At 45.0% G+C, this 22,675-nt stretch overlaps 1 protein-coding gene across 10 annotated transcripts in view; it reads right to left on the reverse strand.

The window, feature by feature from the left end:
• Positions 1-22,675, reverse strand: part of LOC110492173 (protein phosphatase 1 regulatory subunit 12B) — a 45,084-nt gene that overhangs the window by 13,457 nt on the left and 8,952 nt on the right. For 4 of the 10 annotated variants that reach the window (XR_016487343.1, XM_021566251.3, XM_090203188.1 and 1 more), the window contains exon 1: positions 17,744-18,472. The exons of the other annotated variants lie outside the window; for them this stretch is intronic. Coding sequence is in view for 3 of the 4 variants with exons in the window: in XM_021566251.3 (XP_021421926.2) it covers positions 17,744-17,845 (102 nt within the window). In the remaining variant the exon portion in view is untranslated. Of the gene's footprint in view, positions 1-17,743; positions 18,473-22,675 lie in introns of those variants that run through there. 10 annotated transcript variants of the gene reach the window in all.

A 22,675-nucleotide genomic window follows, 5' to 3' on the forward strand; every position in this document is an offset into this window, starting at 1 on the left:
ACAGGGTGAAAGGAAAGGACAGAAAGACACAACATGACAATACATGACAGTACCCCCCCCACTCACCGAGCGCCTCCTGGCGCACTCGAGGAGGAAACCTGGCGGCAACGGAGGAAATCCTCGATCAGCGCACGGTCCAGCACGTCCCGAGAGGGAACCCAACTCCTCTCCTCAGGACCGTACCCCTCCCAATCTACGAGGTACTGGTGACCACGGCCCCGAGGACGCATGTCCAAAATCCTGCGGACCCTGTAGATGGGTGCGCCCTCGACAAGGATGGGGGGGGGGGGGGGGGAGACGAGCGGGGGCGCGAAGAACGGGCTTGATACAGGAGACATGGAAGACCGGGTGGACGCGACGAAGGTATCGCGGAAGAAGAAGTCGAACTGCGACAGGATTAATGACCCGAGAAATACGGAACGGACCAATGAACCGCGGGGTCAACTTGCGAGAAGCCGTCTTAAGGGGAAGGTTCTGAGTGGAGAGCCAAACTCTCTGACCGCGACAATATCTAGGACTCTTAGTTCTACGCTTATTAGCAGCCCTCACAGTCTGCGTCCTATAACGGCAAAGTGCAGACCTGACCCTCTTCCAGGTGCGCTCGCAACGTTGGACAAAAGCCTGAGCGGAGGGGACGCTGGACTCGGCGAACTGAGATGAGAACAGCGGAGGCTGGTACCCGAGGCTACTCTGAAAAGGAGATAGCCCGGTCGCAGACGAAGGAAGCGAGTTGTGGGCGTATTCTGCCCAGGGGAGCTGTTCTGACCAAGACGCAGGGTTGCGAAAAGAAAGACTGCGTAAGATGCGACCAATAGTCTGATTGGCCCGTTCTGCTTGACCGTTAGACTGGGGGTGAAAGCCGGAAGAGAGACTGACGGAAGCCCCAATCAAACGGCAAAACTCCCTCCAAAATTGAGACGTGAATTGCGGACCTCTGTCCGAAACGACGTCTGACGGAAGGCCATGAATTCTGAAAACATTCTCGATGATGATTTGTGCCGTCTCTTTAGCAGAAGGAAGCTTAGCAAGGGGAATGAAATGAGCCGCCTTAGAGAACCTATCGACAACCGTAAGAATAACAGTCTTCCCCGCTGACGAAGGCAGTCCGGTGACAAAATCTAAGGCGATGTGAGACCACGGTCGAGAGGGAATGGGAAGCGGCCTGAGACGGCCGGCAGGAGGAGAGTTACCGGACTTAGTCTGCGCGCAGACCGAACAAGCAGCCACGAAACGACGCGTGTCATGCTCCCGGGTGGGCCACCAAAAACGCTGGCGAATGGAAGCAAGCGTACCCCGAACGCCAGGGTGGCCGGCTAACTTGGCAGAGTGAGCCCACTGAAGAACGGCCAGACGAGTAGGAACGGGAACGAAAAGAAGGTTCCTAGGACAAGCACGCAGCGACGGAGTGTGAGTGAGCGCTTGCTTTACCTGCCTCTCAATTCCCCAGACAGTCAACCCGACAACACGCCCCTCAGGGAGAATCCCCTCGGGGTCAGTGGAGGCTACTGAAGAACTGAAGAGACGAGATAAAGCATCAGGCTTGGTGTTCTTAGAGCCCGGACGATAAGAAATCACGAACTCGAAACGAGCGAAAAACAGCGCCCAACGCGCCTGACGCGCATTAAGTCGTTTGGCAGAACGGATGTACTCAAGGTTCCTATGGTCAGTCCAAACGACAAAAGGAACGGTCGCCCCCTCCAACCACTGTCGCCATTCGCCTAGGGCTAACCGGATGGCGAGCAGTTCGCGGTTTCCCACATCATAGTTACGTTCCGACGGCGACAGGCGATGAGAAAAATACGCGCATGGGTGGACCTTGTCGTCAGAGAGGGAGCGCTGAGAAAGAATGGCTCCCACGCCCACCTCTGACGCGTCAACCTCGACAACGAACTGTCTAGAGACGTCAGGTGTAACAAGGATAGGAGCGGATGTAAAACGATTCTTGAGGAGATCAAAAGCTCCCTGGGCGGAAACGGACCACTTAAAGCACGTCTTGACAGAAGTAAGGGCTGTGAGAGGAGCTGCCACCTGACCGAAATTACGGATGAAACGACGATAGAAGTTCGCGAAGCCGAGAAAGCGCTGCAGCTCGATGCGTGACTTAGGGGCGGGCCAATCAATGACAGCTTGGACCTTAGCGGGATCCATCTTAATGCCTTCAGCGGAAATAACAGAACCGAGAAATGTGACGGAGGAGGCATGAAAAGTGCACTTCTCAGCCTTCACAAAAAGACAATTCTCTAAAAGGCGCTGGAGGACACGTCGAACGTGCTGAACATGAATCTGGAGTGACGGTGAAAAAATCAGGATATCGTCAAGGTAAACGAAAACAAAGATGTTCAGCATGTCTCTCAGGACATCATTGACTAATGCCTGAAAGACAGCTGGAGCGTTAGCGAGGCCGAAAGGAAGAACCCGGTATTCAAAGTGCCCTAACGGAGTGTTAAACGCCGTCTTCCACTCGTCCCCCTCCCTGATGCGCACGAGATGGTAAGCGTTACGAAGGTCCAACTTAGTGAAAAACCTGGCTCCCTGCAGGATCTCGAAGGCTGAAGACATAAGAGGAAGCGGATAACGATTCTTCACTGTTATGTCATTCAGCCCTCGATAATCTATGCAGGGGCGCAGAGACCCGTCCTTCTTCTTGACAAAAAAAAACCCCGCTCCGGCGGGAGAGGAGGAGGGGACTATGGTACCGGCGTCAAGAGCTACAGACAAATAATCCTCGAGAGCCTTACGTTCGGGAGCCGACAGAGAGTATAGTCTACCCCGGGGGGGAGTGGTTCCCGGAAGGAGATCAATACTACAATCATACGACCGGTGTGGAGGAAGAGAGGTGGCCCTGGACCGACTGAACACCGTGCGCAGATCGTGATATTCCTCCGGCACCCCTGTCAAATCACCAGGCTCCTCCTGTGAAGAAGAGACAGAGGAAACAGGAGGGATAGCAGACATTAAACATTTCACATGACAAGAGACGTTCCAGGAGAGGATAGAATTACTAGACCAATTAATGGAAGGATTATGACAAACTAGCCAGGGATGGCCCAAAACAACAGGTGTAAAAGGTGAACGAAAAATTAAAAAATAAATGGTTTCGCTATGATTACCAGAAACAGTGAGGGTTAAAGGTAGCGTCTCACGCTGAATCCTGGGGAGAGGACTACCATCCAGGGCGAACAAGGCCGTGGACTCCCTTAACTGTCTGAGAGGAATGTCATGTTCCCGAGCCCAGGTCTCGTCCATAAAACAGCCCTCCGCCCCAGAGTCTATTAAGGCACTGCAGGAAGCTGACGAACCGGTCCAGCGTAGATGGACCGACAAGGTAGTGCAGGATCTTGAAGGAGAGACAGGAGTAGTAGCGCTCACCAGTAGCCCTCCGCTTACTGATGAGCTCTGGCTTTTACTGGACATGAAGTGACAAAATGACCAGCAGAACCGCAATAGAGACAGAGGCGGTTGGTGATTCTCCGTTCCCTCTCCTTAGTCGAGATGCGGATACCTCCCAGCTGCATAGGCTCAGCTCCCGAGCCGGCAGAGGAAGATGGTAGTGATGCGGAGAGGGGGGCAACGGAGAACGCGAGCTCCTTTCCACGAGCTCGGTGACGAAGATCAACCCGTCGCTCAATGCGAATAGCGAGTTCAATCAAGGAATCCACGCTGGAAGGAACCTCCCGGGAGAGAATCTCATCCTTTACCTCTGCGCGGAGACCCTCCAGAAGACGAGCGAGCAAGGCCGGCTCGTTCCAGCCACTGGAGGCAGCAAGAGTGCGAAACTCAATAGAGTAGTCTGTTATGGATCGATTGCCTTGACATAGGGAAGACAGGGCCCTGGAAGCCTCCTCCCCAAAAACAGATCGATCAAAAACCCGTATCATCTCCTCCTTAAAGTCCTGATACTGGTTAGTACACTCAGCCCTTGCCTCCCAGATTGCCGTGCCCCACTCACGAGCCCGTCCAGTAAGGAGAGATATGACGTAGGCGACACGAGCAGTGCTCCTGGCGTAAGTGTTGGGCTGGAGAGAAAACACAATATCACACTGGGTGAGGAATGAGCGGCATTCAGTGGGCTCCCCAGAGTAACACGGCGGGTTATTGATTCTGGGCTCCGGAGATTCGAAAGCCCTGGAAGTGGCCGGTGGATCGAGGCGGAGATGGTGAACCTGTTCTGTGAGGTTGGAGACTTGGGTGGCCAGGGTCTCAACGGCATGTCGAGCAGCAGACAATTCCTGCTCGTGTCTGCCTAGCATCGCTCCCTGGATCTCGACGGCTGAGTGGAGAGGATCCGAAGTCGCTGGGTCCATTCTTGGTCGGATTCTTCTGTTACGGTGAGTGAATGAGGACCCAAAAGCGAATTAACTTAAACAGAGCTTCTTTAATAACCAAACATAGGTAGGCTCAGATAGACCGGCAGATTCCGACAGGACAGGACAAGGTTACAGTAAACATGACGATAGTCTGGTTCAGGCATGAAACACAACAAACAAGAATCCGACAAAGACAGGAGCAGAAACAGAGAGAGATATAGGGACCTAATCAGAGGGAAAAAGGGAACAGGTGGGAAAAGGGGTGGATGAGGTAGTCAGAGGAGACAAGGAACAGCTGGGGGAAAGCGGGGGAGAAAAGGTAACCTAATACGACCAGCAGAGGGAGACAGGGTGAAAGGAAAGGACAGAAAGACACAACATGACAATACATGACATGATGACCTCAGGGTATCCGCCATATCATAATGGCTGTGTCTCAAATAGCACCCTATTCCCTATTTAGTGCACTGCTTTTAACCAGAGCCCTATGGGGGTGTAGGGAATAGGATACCATTTGGGACACATTCTGGCTTGGCGTGATCTGGTCCTGACTATATGACTGCATGGCTGCCCAGGCCTGACCGGAGGTGTTTACTGCCTTTCAGTTGGGTAAATTGTGTACAGATATTAGCCATTTACTTGAATAAAGTGTAAAGTCTAGAATATGTCCGGTCCAACATGTTTATCTTCAGTTTCCATCTGTGCTCTCTGTTCTTAGTGAGGAAGGCATCAAATATGATTGTCTGCACTCAGTAATGACTAGGCCTATCAACACAATGTTCAAATGTTATTGCAGATGCAGTGAAATGCTTATGTTCCTAGTTCCTATCAATCAATACAGTAAATGTCAAACAACACCTAATACATATACAGTGCCTTGCGAAAGTATTCGGCCCCCTTGAACTTTGCGACCTTTTGCCACATTTCAGGCTTCAAACATAAAGATATAAAACTGTATTTTTTTGTGAAGAATCGACAACAAGTTGGACACAATCATGAAGTGGAACGACATTTATTGGATATTTCAAACTTTTTTAACAAATCAAAAACTGAAAAATTGGGTGTGCAAAATTGTTCAGCCCCTTTACTTTCAGTGCAGCAAACTCTCTCCAGAAGTTCAGTGAGTATATCTGAATGATCCAATGTTGACCTAAATGACTAATGATGATAAATACAATCCACCTGTGTGTAATCAAGTCTCCGTATAAATGCACCTGCACTGTGATAGTCTCAGAGGTCCGTTAAAAGCGCAGAGAGCATCATGAAGAACAAGGAACACACCAGGCAGGTCCGAGATACTGTTGTGAAGAAGTCTAAAGCCGGATTTGGATACAAAAAGATTTCCCAAGCTTTAAACATCCCAAGGAGCACTGTGCAAGCGATAATATTGAAATGGAAGGAGTATCAGACCACTGCAAATCTACCAAGACCTGGCCGTCCCTCTAAACTTTCAGCTCATACAAGGAGAAGACTGATCAGAGATGCAGCCAAGAGGCCCAGGATCACTCTGGATGAACTGCAGAGATCTACAGCTGAGGTGGGAGACTCTGTCCATAGGACAACAATCAGTCGTATATTGCACAAATCTGGCCTTTATGGAAGAATGGCAAGAAGAAAGCCATTTCTTAAAGATATCCATAAAAAGTGTCGTTTAAAGTTTGCCACAAGCCACCTGGGAGACACACCAAACATGTGGAAGAAGGTGCTCTGGTCAGATGAAACCAAAATTGAACTTTTTGGCAACAATGCAAAACGTTATGTTTGGCGTAAAAGCAACACAGCTGAACACACCATCCCCACTGTCAAACATGGTGGTGGCAGCATCATGGTTTGGGCCTGCTTTTCTTCAGCAGGGATCTACAATGGAATGGTTCAAAAATAAACATATCCAGGTGTTAGAATGGCCAAGTCAAAGTTCAGACCTGAATCCAATCGAGAATCTGTGGAAAGAACTGAAAACTGCTGTTCACAAATGCTCTCCATCCAACCTCACTGAGCTCGAGCTGTTTTGCAAGGAGGAATGGGAAAAAATTTCAGTCTCTCGATGTGCAAAACTGATAGAGACATACCCCAAGCGACTTACAGCTGTAATCGCAGCAAAAGGTGGCGCTACAAAGTATTAACTTAAGGGGGCTGAATAATTTTGCACGCCCAATTTTTCAGTTTTTGATTTGTTAAAAAAGTTTGAAATATCCAATAAATGCCGTTCCACTTCATGATTGTGTCCCACTTGTTGTTGATTCTTCACAAAAAAATACAGTTTTATATCTTTATGTTTGAAGCCTGAAATGTGGCAAAAGGTCGCAAAGTTCAAGGGGGCCGAATACTTTCGCAAGGCACTGTATATATTTTTATATACAGTTGAAGTCGGAAGTTTACATACAATTATGTTGGAATCATTAAATCTCGTTTCTCAACCACTCCACAAATGTATGGTTAACCAACTATAGTTTTGGCAAGTCGGTTAGGACATCTACTTTGTGCATGACACAAGTCATTTTCCCAACAATTGTTTACAGACAGATTATTTCACTTATAATTCACTGTATCACAATTCCAGTGGGTCAGACGTTTACATACACTAAGTTGATTGTGCCTTTAAACAGCTAGTAAAATTCCAGAAAAGTACATCATGGCTTAAGAAGCTTCTGATAGGCTAATTGACATCATTTGAGTCAATTGGAGGTGTACCTGTGGATGTATTTCAAGGCCTACCTTCAAACTCAGTGCCTCTTTGCTTGACATCATGGGAAAATAAAAAGAAATCAGCCAAGACCTCAGAAAACAATTGTAGACCTCCACAAGTCTGGATCATCCTTTGGGGCAATTTCCAAACGCCTGAAGGTACCACGTTCATCTGTACAAACAATAGTACGCAAGTATAAACACCATGGGACCATGCAGCCGTCAAACCGCTCAGGAAGGAGACGCATTCTGTCTCCTATAGATGAACTTACTTTGGTGTGAAAAGTGCAATTCAATCCCAGAACAACAGCAAAGGACCTTGTGAAGATGCTGGAGGAAACAGGTACAAGATAATCTATATTCACAGTAAAACGAGTCCTATATCGACATAACCTGAATGTCTGCCCACCAAGGAAGAAGTCACTGCTCCAAAACCGCCACAAAACCACCAGACTACGGTTTGCAACTGCACATGGGGACAAAGATCGTACTTTTTGGAGAAATGTCCTCTGGTCTGATGAAACAAAAATAGAACTGTTTGGCCATAATGACCATCGTTATGTTTGGAGGAAAAAGGGGGAGGCTTGCAAGCCGAAGAACACCATCCCAACCGTAAAGCACGGGGGTGGCAGTATCATGTTGTGGGGGTGCTTTGCTGCAGGAGGGACTGGTGCACTTCACAAAATAGATGGCATCATGGGACAGGAAAATGATTTGGATATATTGAAGCAACATCTCAAGACATCGGTCAGGAAGTCAAATCTTGGTCACAAATGGACAATGACCCCAAGCATACTTCCAAAGTTGTGACAAAATGGCTCATCAACAACAAAGTCAAGGTATTGGAGTGGCCATCACAAAGCCCTGACCTCAATCCTATAGAAAATGTGTGAGCATAACTGAAAAAGCGTGTGCGAGCACGGAGGCCTACAAACCTGACTCAGTTACACCAGCCCTGTCAGGCGGAATGGGCCAAAATTCACACAACTTATTGTGGGAAGCTTGTGGAAGGCTACCCGAAACGTTTGACTCAAGTAAAAAAATAAAAGGCAATGCTACCAAATACTAATTGAGTGTATGTAAACATCTGACCCACTGGGAATGTGATGATAGAAATCAAATCTGAAATAAATCATTCTCTCTACTATAATCCTGACATTTCACGTTCTTAAAATAAAGTGGATTTTTACTAGGATTAAATGTCAGAAATTGTGAAAAACTGAATTTAAATGTATTTGGCTAAGGTGTATGTAAACCTCCGACTTCAACTGTACATAAATAGTATGTCAAAATGTTTAAAGTGACCAGTGTTCATGACTATGTACATAGGGCAGCAGTCCTTAAGGTGCAGGGTAGAGTACCTGATTTTAGCCGGCTAGTGACAGTGACTAAGGGGCAGAGTAGGGTAGGGTGCTGGACTGAGAGTCAGTAGACATGACCCATGGTTGCTGATCCTTGATAAGTGCACATTATGACATGACACGATACAGAGAACATTTTGAAATTGTGAAAAAGAGAGAGCGATAAAAAGAGGGAGAGACAGGACAGAGTGTGATATCCTTGTGATGTCTGGACAGATCTCATGTTCTCTTGCATTCTTTGAAATTTGGAGCTGTTCTCCTGCCTGGGAAAGAGAGCCCTTTAAACACTTACAAAGAGATCAGCTTATTCCTTGGATCTATACTTTGTGGAACCACTCTGGATGACACTCTGGTCTGTCAGTGTTGGGGAAGCTACTCTGAAAATATAGTTTACCAAGCTACCAATTACTTCACACTGGAAGAAGTTGAGCTATAAAGCTACAGAGAAATATAGTTTAGAAAGCTAAAGCTACATTGAAAAAGTAGTTGATTACATTAAAACTAACTGGTGAAAATGTATCATATCTAAATCTTAAACCTTGTTTTATAAGTGCATTGCAGTTCACCATTCAAATACTGCAGATTCCTTTTGTATGGATAGCTGCATGTGATAATGCACTGTTGTTTAGTTTAGTTTATCAGGATCCCCATTAGCTATTGCACATGCACCAGATACTCTTCCTGGGGTCCACAGAAAAACAGAATACATTACAAAACAGTTATAGACAAGAACAAAATAAGACATTACATACTAAATTAAATAAGAGTTATGTATTGTCGAGACAACAACAATACTATTAACACAATATTCATTTATACATATTAATATAAATTTACACAGTACAGTTAATGAGATGTCTCTGTTGTACAATATGTTTTTTTTTAAAGCTACAGTTTGCTGTGAGTCTATGCAGGACAAACCCAAGAGCAGAAGCAGACCTAAGTGCCTGGTCTTTATTTGGAGGCTCATACACTGTAACATCCACATGGAGGGGAGGTCAATTCAAGGCGCATCATGCGAGAGAGTCCTCTCCTCTGTGAATGTTTATACAGCACTGCCAAAGCTGCCTGGCCTTATGTGGTCATGTCTTCGACTCCATCCAGCCTCATCTCCATCCAGGGACAGAGGGATCCCAGTGACATCTGATGAAGAAGGGCCAAGGATGAGAGGGCCTGGATGACTGCTCTGATGAACTGTACAGGATAAAACACTAACACTGGGTGATCTCATGTCTTTGACAATCTATCTACAGTTTCACAGACAGGCAGCTCACTTGAGTCTCACTTGAGGCTACAATTAGTATCCAAACAGACATACTTTCTCACATTTGATGTACTTTGATGTACTTAAGAGTGCTAATTTGTACTGAACTAATAGTAAAGGAATTTGGGCTTTGAGCAACACGTCTCCATAAATATTCTTACACTGTAAATAATGGCACTAGTCATTTCCAGGTACCTCCTGGAGCTGGCTTGGAGATAGCAGGGGTACCCAAACCAGTACCACAGTTTGGGAACCACCAATCTAGGTCATGCAGAAACATCCATTGTGACATTTCTAAATCTCCTTCTATTTTAGCTCTAATAGCCTTAGAGTGAGCGGGCCAGAGGCTCGGGGATCAGACATGTGGGAGCTATTTCACAGATTAATGAATTACAGAGATGAATTTCCCCAATGTTTTTTTCCCAGAGCTAATCAAAAATTCTTGCCAAGTTAATTTATTTCTAATTCTTTTACAATGTGTATGCATCCTGAAACATTGTAAATGAACATAGTCAAACAGTGATGTGGGCTTTGATCTCACCTAAAAACATCTGGGTTCCTCAGCATTGGGCCAAAACGCTGCAAGACTTTGTAGTGGGGCTGAGCAGCTATGGAGATGGGCAGTAGGAGTGCCTCAGGATGCAGTTTAGGGATGCAACCTACACTGTGTTCCGAGTTATCTAGCAGAACCTTATAGAATAACAAAGAGATATATGATGGGACCCTAATGGCACTGCGCCTGGTCATGGCACTGCGCACAGTCCTCGCTCTCTATTTATAGAAAAAGACTGTGCTGTACAATTTGTGAATGTTGTCCCTTGTATAATAAATTCTAGTTATTAGTTTATACTGGAATAATCATACATTTTAGTAAACTGTAATTTCATTAGTTAAATTCCTAATTCCAATATAATTTCATCTGAAATCTTGGTTCCAATAGTTCATATTTTTTCCTTAGAGATTGTCCGTTGGATAGGCTCTCTGCAAGGTTTTGTATATCTTACCTATCATATGAACATCCTTTTCTGACTCAAATAGGATTCCCTCAAGATTGCTCAGATGTCCAAAAGATTTCAAATCAACATTTTGTGATATGAAACTTTGAAGTTGCATGTATTTAAAAATATCTACATTGGTCAGTCCAAAATGGCTTTTAAATTCTGTACTGGAAATAATTGTATGTCCTATTACCCTCATAATATATGGTTTCTATGCCTTTAGTCTTCCATGCATGCTTAACATTTATTTGATTGTAATTTTTTGTCAACGATCTAAACAAAATACTAATGTCAAAGTGGATGAACATTTTAAGATTTTATTTTTAGTTAATGGAAAATAAAACACTAATAACACTAAACACTAAAACACTAACACTAAAGCACGGATTATATAAGTATTCAATACATGTTAGAATCACTTTTGACAGCAATTGCGGCTCTGAGTCTTTCTGGTTAAGGCTCTAAGAGCCTTGGACACCTGGATTGTACAATATTTGCCCATTATTCTTAAAAAATGTCTTCAAGCTCTGTCAAATTGGTTGTTAGACAGACATTTTCAACTCTTGCCATATATTTTCAAGATGATTTAAGTGAAAGCTGTAACAATGCCACTCAAGAACATTCAATGTCATGTTGGTAAGCAACTCCAGCGTATATTTGACCTTGTGTTTTAGGTAATTGTCTGGCTGAAAGGTGAATTTGTCTTCCAGTGTCTGTTGGAAAGCAGAGTGAACCAAGTTTTCCTCTACGATTTTGCCTGTGCTTATGAGGAGTTGTACTCAGTGATGTGTTGTGTTTGCAACAAACATAAGGTGTTGTACTTCTACCATGCGTCTGCATCTGCATTGCTTGCTGTTTGGGGTTGTAGGCTGGGTTTCTGAATAGCATTTTGTGACATCAGCTGATGTTAAAAGGGCTTTATAAATACATTTGATTGATTGAAATGTGATTGTATTCAGGACATAAAGTTTATTTCTTTGCCACATTGTTTGCAGTACTTTAGAGCCTTATTGCAAAAAGTATGCATGTTTTTAATATTCAATTTTGTATTTTTCTCTGTCATTTATGTTAGTATTGTGAGGTAATTACAATGTTTCTGATCCATCCTCAATTATCTCCTATCATTGCCATTAAACTCCGCAACTGTTTTAAAGTCACCATTGGCCTCATGGTGAAATCCCTGAGCGGTTTCCTTCCTCCAGCAACTGAGTTAGGAAGGGTGTCTGTATATTTGTAGTGACTGGGTTTTTGATAGACCATTCGAAGTGTAATTAATAACTGCACCATGTTCAAATGGATATTCAATGTCTGCTTTAAAAAAAATCCATCTACCAATAGGTGCCCTTTTTTGCAAACAACTGGAAAACTTCCCTGGTCTTTGTGGTTGAATATGTGCTTGAAATCCACCACTCGACTGAGGTACCTTACAGTATGTGTGGGGTACAGAGAAGGGGAAGTCATTTAAAAATCATGTTAAAAACTATTAGTGCACACAGAGTCCATGCATCTTATTATGTTACTTGTTAAGGACATTTTTACTCCTGAACTTATTCAAGCTTGCCATAACAAAATGGTTGAATTCTTATTGATCCAAGACATTTCTATTTTAATTTTTTACATTTTTGTAAAAATTTCTTAAAACATAATTCGACTTGGACAAAATCCGGATATTGTGTGGAGATCAGTGACACAAAATCTAAATGTAATCAATTTCAAATTCAGGCTGTAACACAACAAAATGTGGAACAGTCAAGGTGTGTGAATACTTTCTGAAGGAAATGTATATAAACACTCCACAGTTACCATCACTCCCCCCTACACACTATCTATGCTTTATAATCAGCTCCCGCCCTGTCCCAGCCCTGAAGCAAAGCCTATCAGAGCGAGGCTGTGCTTAATGTTATTGCTCTGCAAAGTGTTTAATTTCTTGAAAGACCGCCTTAATGGTCAGCCCCCTCCTCTCTCTTCTTCTCACCTCTTATCCCCGAGGCTGGCTGCCTGGACTCTTGCCCGTTCACCCGCCTGGAAAATATGAGTGAGTTCCACCCTACCGGAATGACCATAGGCTACTGTACTATACACATAACCATAAAAGCCTATGCTGCTTTTCCAGCTATTCACTGCAGATCTCGCATGTTTCTGGACATAATTTAGGAAATGACTGATAAGAGTAAACAACTAAAGTACCTCCCCATTTTGGCTTATTATTCTCGCTTGGAAGACTTTTCCTCGTCTAAGTACTGAGAGGCGTCAGGACTTCTGGCCAAATTTCCGCTCTTGTCCAAAGTTTGACATTAAGCATTTCCTCTGAGGAGGCAGACGTGTTTGCTTGTTTACAGTCAAGGCCTGTAGCTTAATGTCTGCTGCTTTGCTGCACACAACAAAACATCTCCCTTGGCAGAGAGAAATGCACCATGTTTACACTATAAACAATGAGGAGAGTTCTAAACATATCACACCATGCCACTTCCAGTCACTTTTTTATGTGCACTTTTGTCTCCCAGGAAAATATTGCAAATATGTCTTCATTCTGTGCTGACATCATGGAAACTTCATGCCTGAGCTCCAGAGCTTTGGAATTCTCCTGATAGTATTGGGAGACCGTGAGACTGTCAGTACTGAGGTAGTGGAGGGCCATGATACTCTACTGTCAGTACTGTGGTAGTGAAGGGCCATGGTACTCTACTGTCAGTACTGTGGTAGTGGAAGGCCATGATACTCTACTGTCAGTACTGTGGTAGTAGAGGGCCATGATACTCTACTGTCAGTACTGAGGTAGTGAAGGGCCATGGTACTCTACTGTCAGTACTGTGGTAGTGGAAGGCCATGATACTCTACTGTCAGTACTGTGGTAGTGGAAGGCCATGATACTCTACTGTCAGTACTGTGGTAGTGGAGGGCCATGATACTCTACTGTCAGTACTGAGGTAGTGAAGGGCCATGGTACTCTACTGTCAGTACTGTGGTAGTGGAAGGCCATGATACTATACTGTCAGTACTGAGGTAGTGAAGGGCCATGATACTCTACTGTCAGTACTGTGGTAGTGGAAGGCCATGATACTCTACTGTCAGTACTGTGGTAGTGGAAGGCCATGATACTCTATGGTTAGTACTGTGGTAGTGGAGGATAATGACACTCTACTGTCAGTACTGTGGTAGTGGAGGGCCATGATACTCTACGGTTAGTACTGTGGTAGTGGAGGATAATGACACTCTACTGTCAGTACTGTGGTAGTGGAGGGCCATGATACAATACTGTCAGTACTGTGGTAGTGGAGGGCCATGATACTCTATGGTTAGTACTGTGGTAGTGGAGGATAATGACACTCTACTGTCAGTACTGTGGTAGTGGAGGGCCATGATACTCTACGGTTAGTACTGTGGTAGTGGAGGATAATGACACTCTACTGTCAGTACTGTGGTAGTGGAGGGCCATGATACAATACTGTCAGTACTGAGGTAGTGGAGGGCCATGGTACTCTACTGTCAGTACTGTAGTAGTGGAGGGCCATGACACTCTACTGTCAGTACTGTGGTAGTGGAGGGCCATGATACAATACTGTCAGTACTGTGGTAGTGTAGGGCCATGAAACTCTGTCAGTACTATGGTAGTGGATGGCCATTATACTCTACTGTCAGTACTGTGGTAGTTGGGGCCATGATACTATACTGTCAGTACTGTGGTAGTGGAGGGCCATGATACAATACTGTCAGTACTGTGGTAGTGTAGGGCCATGAAACTCTGTCAGTACTATGGTAGTGGATGGCCATTATACTCTACTGTCAGTACTGTGGTAGTTGGGGCCATGATACTATACTGTCAGTACTGTGGTAGTGGAGGGCCATGATACTATACTGTCAGTACTGTGGTAGTGGAGGGCCATGATACTATACTGTCAGTACTGTGGTAGTGGAGGGCCATGATACTATACTGTCAGTACTGTGGTAGTGGAGGACCATGGTACTGTCCTGTCAGTACTGTGGTAGTGGAGGGCCATGATACTATACTGTCAGTACTGTGGTAGTGGAGGGCCATGATACTATACTGTCAGTACTGTGATAGTGGAGGGCCATGATACTATACTGTCAGTACTGTGGTAGTGGAGGGCCATGATACTATACTGTCAGTACTGTGGTAGTGGGGGCCATGATACTATACTGTCAGTACTGTGGTAGTGGAGGGCCATGATACTATACTGTCAGTACTGTGGTAGTGGAGGGCCATGATACTATACTGTCAGTACTGTGGTAGTGGAGGGCCATGATACTATACTGTCAGTACTGTGGTGGTGGAGGGCCATGATACTATACTGTCAGTACTGTGGTAGTGGAGGGCCATGATACTATACTGTCAGTACTGTGGTAGTGGAGGGCCATGATACTATACTGTCAGTACTGTGGAAGTGGAGGGCCATGATACTATACTGTCAGTATTGTGGTAGTGGAAGGCCATGATACTATACTGTCAGTACTGTGGAGGTGGAGGGCCATGATACTATACTGTCAGTACTGTGGAAGTGGAGGGCCATGAAACTATACTGTCAGTACTGTGGTAGTGGAGGGCAATGATACTATACTGTCAGTACTGTGGAAGTGGAGGGCAATGATACTATACTGTCAGTACTGTGGTAGTGGAGGGCCATGATACTATAGTGTCAGTACTGTGGTAGTGGAGGGCCATGATACTATACTGTCAGTACTGTGGAAGTGGAGGGCCATGATACTATACTGTCAGTACTGTGGTAGTGGAGGGCCATGATACTAAACTGTCAGTACTGTGGAAGTGGAGGGCCATGATACTATACTGTCAGTACTGTGGTAGTGGAGGGCCATGATACTATACTGTCAGTACTGTGGTAGTGGAGGGCCATGATACTATACTGTCAGTACTGTGGAAGTGGAGGGCCATGATACTATACTGTCAGTACTGTGGTAGTGGAGGGCCATGATACTATACTGTCAGTACTGTGGAAGTGGAGGGCCATGACACTATACTGTCAGTACTGTAGTAGTGGAGGGCCATGATACTATACTGTCAGTACTGTGGTAGTGGAGGGCCATGATACTATACTGTCAGTACTGTGGTAGTGGAGGGCCATGATACTATACTGTCAGTACTGTGGTGGTGGAGGGCCATGATACTATACTGTCAGTACTGTAGTAGTGGAGGGCCATGATACTATCCTGTCAGTACTGTGGAAGTGGAGGGCCATGACACTATACTGTCAGTACTGTAGTAGTGGAGGGCCATGATACTATACTGTCAGTACTGTGGTAGTGGAGGGCCATGATACTATACTGTCAGTATTGTGGAAGTGGAGGGCCATGATACTATACTGTCAGTACTGTGGTGGTGGAGGGCCATGATACTATACTGTCAGTACTGTAGTAGTGGAGGGCCATGATACTATACTGTCAGTACTGTGGAAGTGGAGGGCCATGACACTATACTGTCAGTACTGTAGTAGTGGAGGGCCATGATACTATACTGTCAGTACTGTGGAAGTGGAGGGCCATGACACTATACTGTCAGTACTGTAGTAGTGGAGGGCCATGACACTATACTGTCAGTACTGTGGTAGTGGAGGGCCATGATACTATACTGTCAGTACTGTGGAAGTGGAGGGCCATGATACTATACTGTCAGTACTGTGGTAGTGGAGGGCCATGACACTATACTGTCAGTACTGTAGTAGTGGAGGGCCATGATACTATACTTTCAGTACTGTGGTAGTGGAGGGCCATGACACTATACTGTCAGTACTGTAGTAGTGGAGGGCCATGACACTATACTGTCAGTACTGTGGTAGTGGAGGGCCATGATACTATACTGACAGTACTGTGGTAGTGGAGGGCCATGATACTATACTGTCAGTACTGTGGAAGTGGAGGGCCATGACACTATACTGTCAGTACTGTAGTAGTGGAGGGCCATGATACTATACTGTCAGTACTGTGGAAGTGGAGGGCCATGATACTATACTGTCAGTACTGTGGTAGTGGAGGGCCATGACACTATACTGTCAGTACTGTAGTAGTGGAGGGCCATGACACTATACTGTCAGTACTGTGCTAGTGGAGGGCCATGATACTATACTGTCAGTACTGTGGTAGTGGAGGGCCATGATACTATACTGTCAGTACTGTGGTAGTGGAGGGCCATGATACTATACTGTCAGTACTGTGGTAGTGGAGGGCCATGATACTATACTGTCAGTACTGTGGTGGTGGAGGGCCATGATACTATACTGTCAGTACTGTGGTAGTGGAGGGCCATGACACTATACTGTCAGTACTGTGGTAGTGGAGGGCCATGATAGTTAAACCCCTGTCTCCATTACTTCCATCTGAAAACCGACTTTTATGCTTGACATCTTTTCTTCTTGTGCTTTTTTATTATTTAAATGAACACATTCCGCTGTGTCTCTGTGCTACCAAGGCAGAGGCAATACCAAGAGATAATCAGGTAATAAATAACACATCAATAAACGTCAATCATATCAGTTAATAAGACACTGTGAAAAACAACAGGAAATCACAAATGGAATGTTTCAATACGTAAATATTTTCCAGACTTTGCTGCCAGGTACCCCGTGCTTCTGAAGCAGATTCTCCCCAGTCCCACCTCTCTCTTTCAAGGGTTGTGCAACTGTCAGGTGGTTGGCACAGTGACATGTCTGGTCATGTGTTAAGGAGCCTCCAGAGCACAGAACTAAATACATCTAATCGACAGAGAAGCCTTTTCTCTCTCTATGAGCAGCAGATCAAATGAGTCTGGATGATATATCAGATACTAACACCCACGTAATGTCAGGTGTTTTTTTTAGGCTTATAACGTAGAGTGATATTGGATCAGCACACTAGAGGTGACAATTACAGTAAGAGCTGGGAGTAAACCGGCCACAACATAATCATCATTTAAGAGCCTTTGATAGCCAAGGCGCCCGCCCGCACACACGCACACACACACACGATTAGGGACTATCAGTGATATTTAAATAGAATTCGTAGGAATTCAAACTAGTAGAGAACACTCGTTTCTACAGTTCAAATAAGATTCAAGCTGAAACAGTGGCTACAGAAACTACTCTGAGGATCCGACAAGAGAGGTAACAGTTGGTGTCTTACTCTGAAATTCTTGGCCGTGGGAGAGGGTGAGGAGGGTGGTGAGTCTGACAGAGACTTCCTAGTCCTGGACAGCTCCTTGGTGCGTGGGTACATAGATGACATCTCCACACTCTACCCAGAACACAGACGCAGGTCCGGTCAAGCCTCGACAGTACCGTCCACAGACAGAGGCTTCCAGTCCAGAACAGAGGAACAGATCCACAGACTGTGGCTGCTGCTGCGCTTAGCCTCACCGGGATCCTAAGCAACAGGTGTATGCGTGTATGAGGAGTCCCGATCCACAGTCCAGAGGGCTGGAGAGAGAGAGCGCTGCTAACTCTGGAATTATTTCTGCTGATATGAACTCACCCTCTCTTCCTCCCCAAAGTGTAGACAGAAAAACAATCATTAGACAAGAATGAAAACAACCAAAATAAAGTTATCCTCTTAACTCGTACAACTACAAACACACGCACCCCTGTTTTACTCAAGAGGTCGACTAATCAACTTAGTTGAGGATCGTTAGACCACAGCGTTAGCACTCAGAGACCCTGTTGTACATCAAAGTCCTCGCACCCAAAGACAAACCCAACCACAGTGAACAGTTTGTTCCAGATGATCTCGCTTCCCATGTTTCTCTAAATATTCACTCTCTCCATCTCCCTCCCTCTCCCTCTCCCAACTCTCCAGTCCCAACTGACTCCCTCACCCTTCACTCACTCCCCTCTCTCCCTGCTCACTCCAGCTCTGGCAGTACTCTCTGGCAGGCTGCCAGAAGCTCTGTTGTGTACAGGCTCTGGGCAAAAACTGTCCATTGATGTGGATGAGGATAAGGAAAGGGGGGAGTAGACAGACAGAAGTAAGGGGGAGTCGAGATCAACAGTGACCGGTCAAGTAACCCTGTCCTCCCATGACGCTTCAGGGAGAAGTGATGTTAGTACGAGTGTTGATATTTGGACATTTGGCCACTGCGTCCGAGCCCTCTCTGTTTTTCACAATCTGTTTCTTGGTACTTGCCATGCTGCTGTAACAACCATGACAGTGAGCTGAGCTCATGGGCTAATTGTACACTTGATTTCTTCCTGTGTTGTCGGTTAGCACACACAGAGGCAACAATTACTCAATCTGTGGCAACTGCATGGGGTTCTAGAAGACAGAAATATGAATACGTCGCTGCGGGATTTCTCTATCTTACACAACCCCCCAAACCCCTGTTCCCCCATCCCCCAATCCTTCCTCTCAGTCTGCACACACAGGCCATAGTCTCACTGTTACCTTCCTTTTATAGAGTTTTGCAGCGATGTGGCTGTTCCTGAACTCTTTTATCTTCCTCATTCATCTACTGAAAAGAGAGAGAGAGAGTGAATGAGAGAGAGAGAGAGAGAGAGAGAGAGAGAGAGAGAGAGAGAGAGAGAGTGAATGAGAGAGAGAGAGAGAGAGAAAGAGAGAGAGAGAGAGAAAGAGAGAGAGAGAGAGAGAGAGAGAGAGAGAGAGAAAGAGAGAGAGAGAGAGAGAGTGAATGAGAGAGAATGAATTCTGGCCTGGCGGTCTAGTTTTGAGCCCTGGCCTGGTGCCCCCTTCCCAACATCTGAGTCATACTGAGGACTGAGGTCCGTCTCTTTGCACAGGGCAAATACAGCCATTCAACTGTAGCAAGGCAACGAGACAGAATCAGATAAAGTAAATCTGCTAACTGAGATCTGAGCACATTTTCAAAGTTTGATCTTTTTCTTTTTAAAGTCTGAACTTTGACGACTGTCTAATGCACATTGGTTTTGCACATTAGACCTGTGTGATTTAAAACCTGGAGTTTTTGACTTGTGCCATGTCATCTCAATGATACATTATCTGTGCTTCATGGCCCATAGATAAGAACCATAGAAGTTTCACATATATCAAATATGAGAATCCAATCTGTCCATATGAATTGTTCCAGTTCATATTCTAACCAGCCTGCCTCAATGGCCATCTATGTGCTGGAGAGTCTGTTTGTATCCCAAATGGAACCCTATTCCCTACAACATGCACTACTTTTGGCCAGAGCACTATGGGCCTTGGTCATAAATAGTGCACTATATAGGGAATAGGGTGCTGGACAGTCTGCATTTCTACACAGGAAGTCCAATAGCTTCTCTGTGGCAGTGAACTGCACTGGTTCTGGCTGTGGAGATAGGCCTGCTGAGACCTATATAAAGAGTTGATTTCAGCTGGAGTTCCCCACACTGGATCTGGGGCTTAGGTTGAGTAGACTGACTCTTTCCTTCATGACCTTCCATATGGAACATTCTCATACATCACTTGGCTATGGTCTCCTCCTCTCCTTTCCTCTCTCCCCCTCCGACTCAGAATAACTCTGGTCCTTAAACACTTACTTTGAAGTAATCAGGTTAATGTCATCATATGTTACTCTGGCAGATGTACAATAAATACTACATAAATACTAAATACTTTTCAAGGAGTGGATAGTAGCTGCTTGACTAGTTTAAAGGGAAAATTCACAATTTTCCAACTTCATACTCATCATTACCAGCACCACCCCAACATCAACATATGTGAAAGTGGCGCTTTTCTATGTTTTGTAGTAAAAAAGATAGAAGATCAGTGTTTCCAATGACATCATCAGTATGCATCATGTGATTTTAAACAGTTATGAGTGGGCATTGCCTACTAATTGGTTGATGATGTCATTGGAAACACTTATCCTCCTCTATATTTTTCCCTGCAAAACATAGAAATGCGCTATTTTCAAATATGTTGATGTTGGGTGTGTTGCTGGAGATGATGAATATGAAGTCGATTTTTTTTTAAATGTCCCTTTTTAAGTGTTACTGGCAGAGACAGATCCCTGGTGTGGGGTCATTCTACAAGTCTAAGAGAGGCCAAAACCCAAACAGTCACGGGGAGACAGACACACACATAATAACACATACAGATACATTCAGACAGTCAGACTCTCTCTCCATCTGTTTTCTTGCCTTCGCTGGTCTGTCAAGATCTTTAGCATCTTTACGGGGGGATGAGCTGTACCTTGGCCTAAGTCACAGCTTAGAGATGATGAGTTCTGAGAACCTCAGAGTTTACAGATACTCTGGAGTTCTAATACTACTCTCAACCCTCCTAAGCCAACCTGCTCTCTGCAACAACAGAACTGCTGAATCTCTGTAGCACACACAGCTAAGCTCCTTGCCGTGATGGGCTATACAGAACTAGCTCTCCTTACACTGAGAGTAGGCCTATCAAACACTCCTGTGTTTATCTCTGAATAATGGAATAAGACATATTAATGAAGTTGGGAAATGAGGAAAGTAGAGGGAACAGGAAGCTCTCTGATAACATAATCTCTGCGTCAGGAGCTGAAGAAAGTAGAACTTATGCCTAGGAGCAAAGTCTTTCTCTCTGGGTTTTTTCTCTCTCTTTCTCTCGTTCCATCAGCCTCCACGTTAATTATCCCATTTCAGAGTAGTGAAAGACTGGAGAGGACTCCAGCTGAGATCTACTGCACCTGTCTCTGGCCTGGGTTCTGCTAAGATCATTATAGACATAGAGGCAAGCAGAGTTCATTGTTGGTAATGTGGCCTGTGGTCACCTTTCCATCCTTTCCAGATAAAACCTTGCTGTCTGGTTAGGGGGGCGATTATCACAGTCCGATTTAGGCCTGGGTTTAAAAGCTGAGGAAAGCTCATGTTACGGACTGTCCATGTCTGGGATTCCACCATGGGACAGTGAAATAGAGACAGTGAGCTCAAAAAGCAATCACTACCCCTCTCACACTACAGTACACCATCTCCAAGTTAATCTACATTCCCCTCCACTGCACCGGCATCCCCCAAATCGCCTCATCCTACTCCCTCTCTCTCTTTTCCCCCTGTTAGTATCTATTTCTGGGAATCTCCATTTCACTGTAGGGGAGAGTGGGGTAAGTTGAGGATTGTTTTACATTCAGCATTACTCCATCAAGGGAAATATAGTATTATTTCTAACAAAGATATTTACATATATTTCAGGATGTTGTGTATCCCTGGAAATAATCTGAATTCATGTATACATTCCAGTTTTTAAAACATACCGTAGCTTGTCCAAAAAGGTGGTCTCTTGGCACAGATGAGCCTCAGGACAGGGTAAGTTAAGCCACCTACAGATTTCTGTACTGAATTAAACGTTACCACTACCTTTTTAAAACCATGCCTATCTTCATTTTCCAAACCCAATTCAACACAATGCAAAAGCTTTTTTGCCTTTCAATAAGTACTTATTTTAACACACCTAACAAACACAGTGTACTTTTTGAACACTTTTAACATAGGCCAGGTTGTTACCTCACATCCCAGCCATAATGCCTTGCATTACGCCTGGGACGAAAACACAGCCCATACAAGGATGCACTTTCACGCTAGGTTTAGGACCTCATATTGAAGCTTCTAGAGACCCCAACTGATTTCTAGAACAATCTTAAAAGTATCTGCTTTGGTTTAGATGCAAGCATCATGAAACCTCTAACACAGGGATGGGCAACTTCGATGTAGGTGGGGGCCACCAAAAATCTGAACTCATCATGAGTGGCTTGCGTGTCTGCGTACCCACATCCATACCCACATAAGCCTTTTATGGGGCCCCAAGTGAGATTTTATTGCGAGCAAAACATTTTAGTGTGCCCCCATCTTGACACCAGAGAGAACGTTTTTAGAGTTTTAGAGTTAATTTCCTGCAATTCTACACATTTTGCCATCGGGGCAGAGAGAAGATTTGTGCAGATGTCTAACCTACAGGTAGAAGGAAAACACCATTAGAGAAAGAGAGAGAGAGAGAGAGAGAGAGAGAGAGAGAGAGAGAGAGAGAGAGAGAGAGAGAGAGAGAGAGAGAGAGCGAGCGAGAGAGAGAGAGAACAGTATGATTCTGGCTGCAGAATTCAAGGCTAAGACGCAGGAGAGAAGCTCTCCGTTTTGCCCAATATGG

Source organism: Oncorhynchus mykiss, chromosome 16, assembly GCF_057628025.1.
Source record: "Oncorhynchus mykiss isolate SJ-2025 chromosome 16, ASM5762802v1, whole genome shotgun sequence".
Taxonomy (NCBI): domain Eukaryota; kingdom Metazoa; phylum Chordata; class Actinopteri; order Salmoniformes; family Salmonidae; genus Oncorhynchus; species Oncorhynchus mykiss.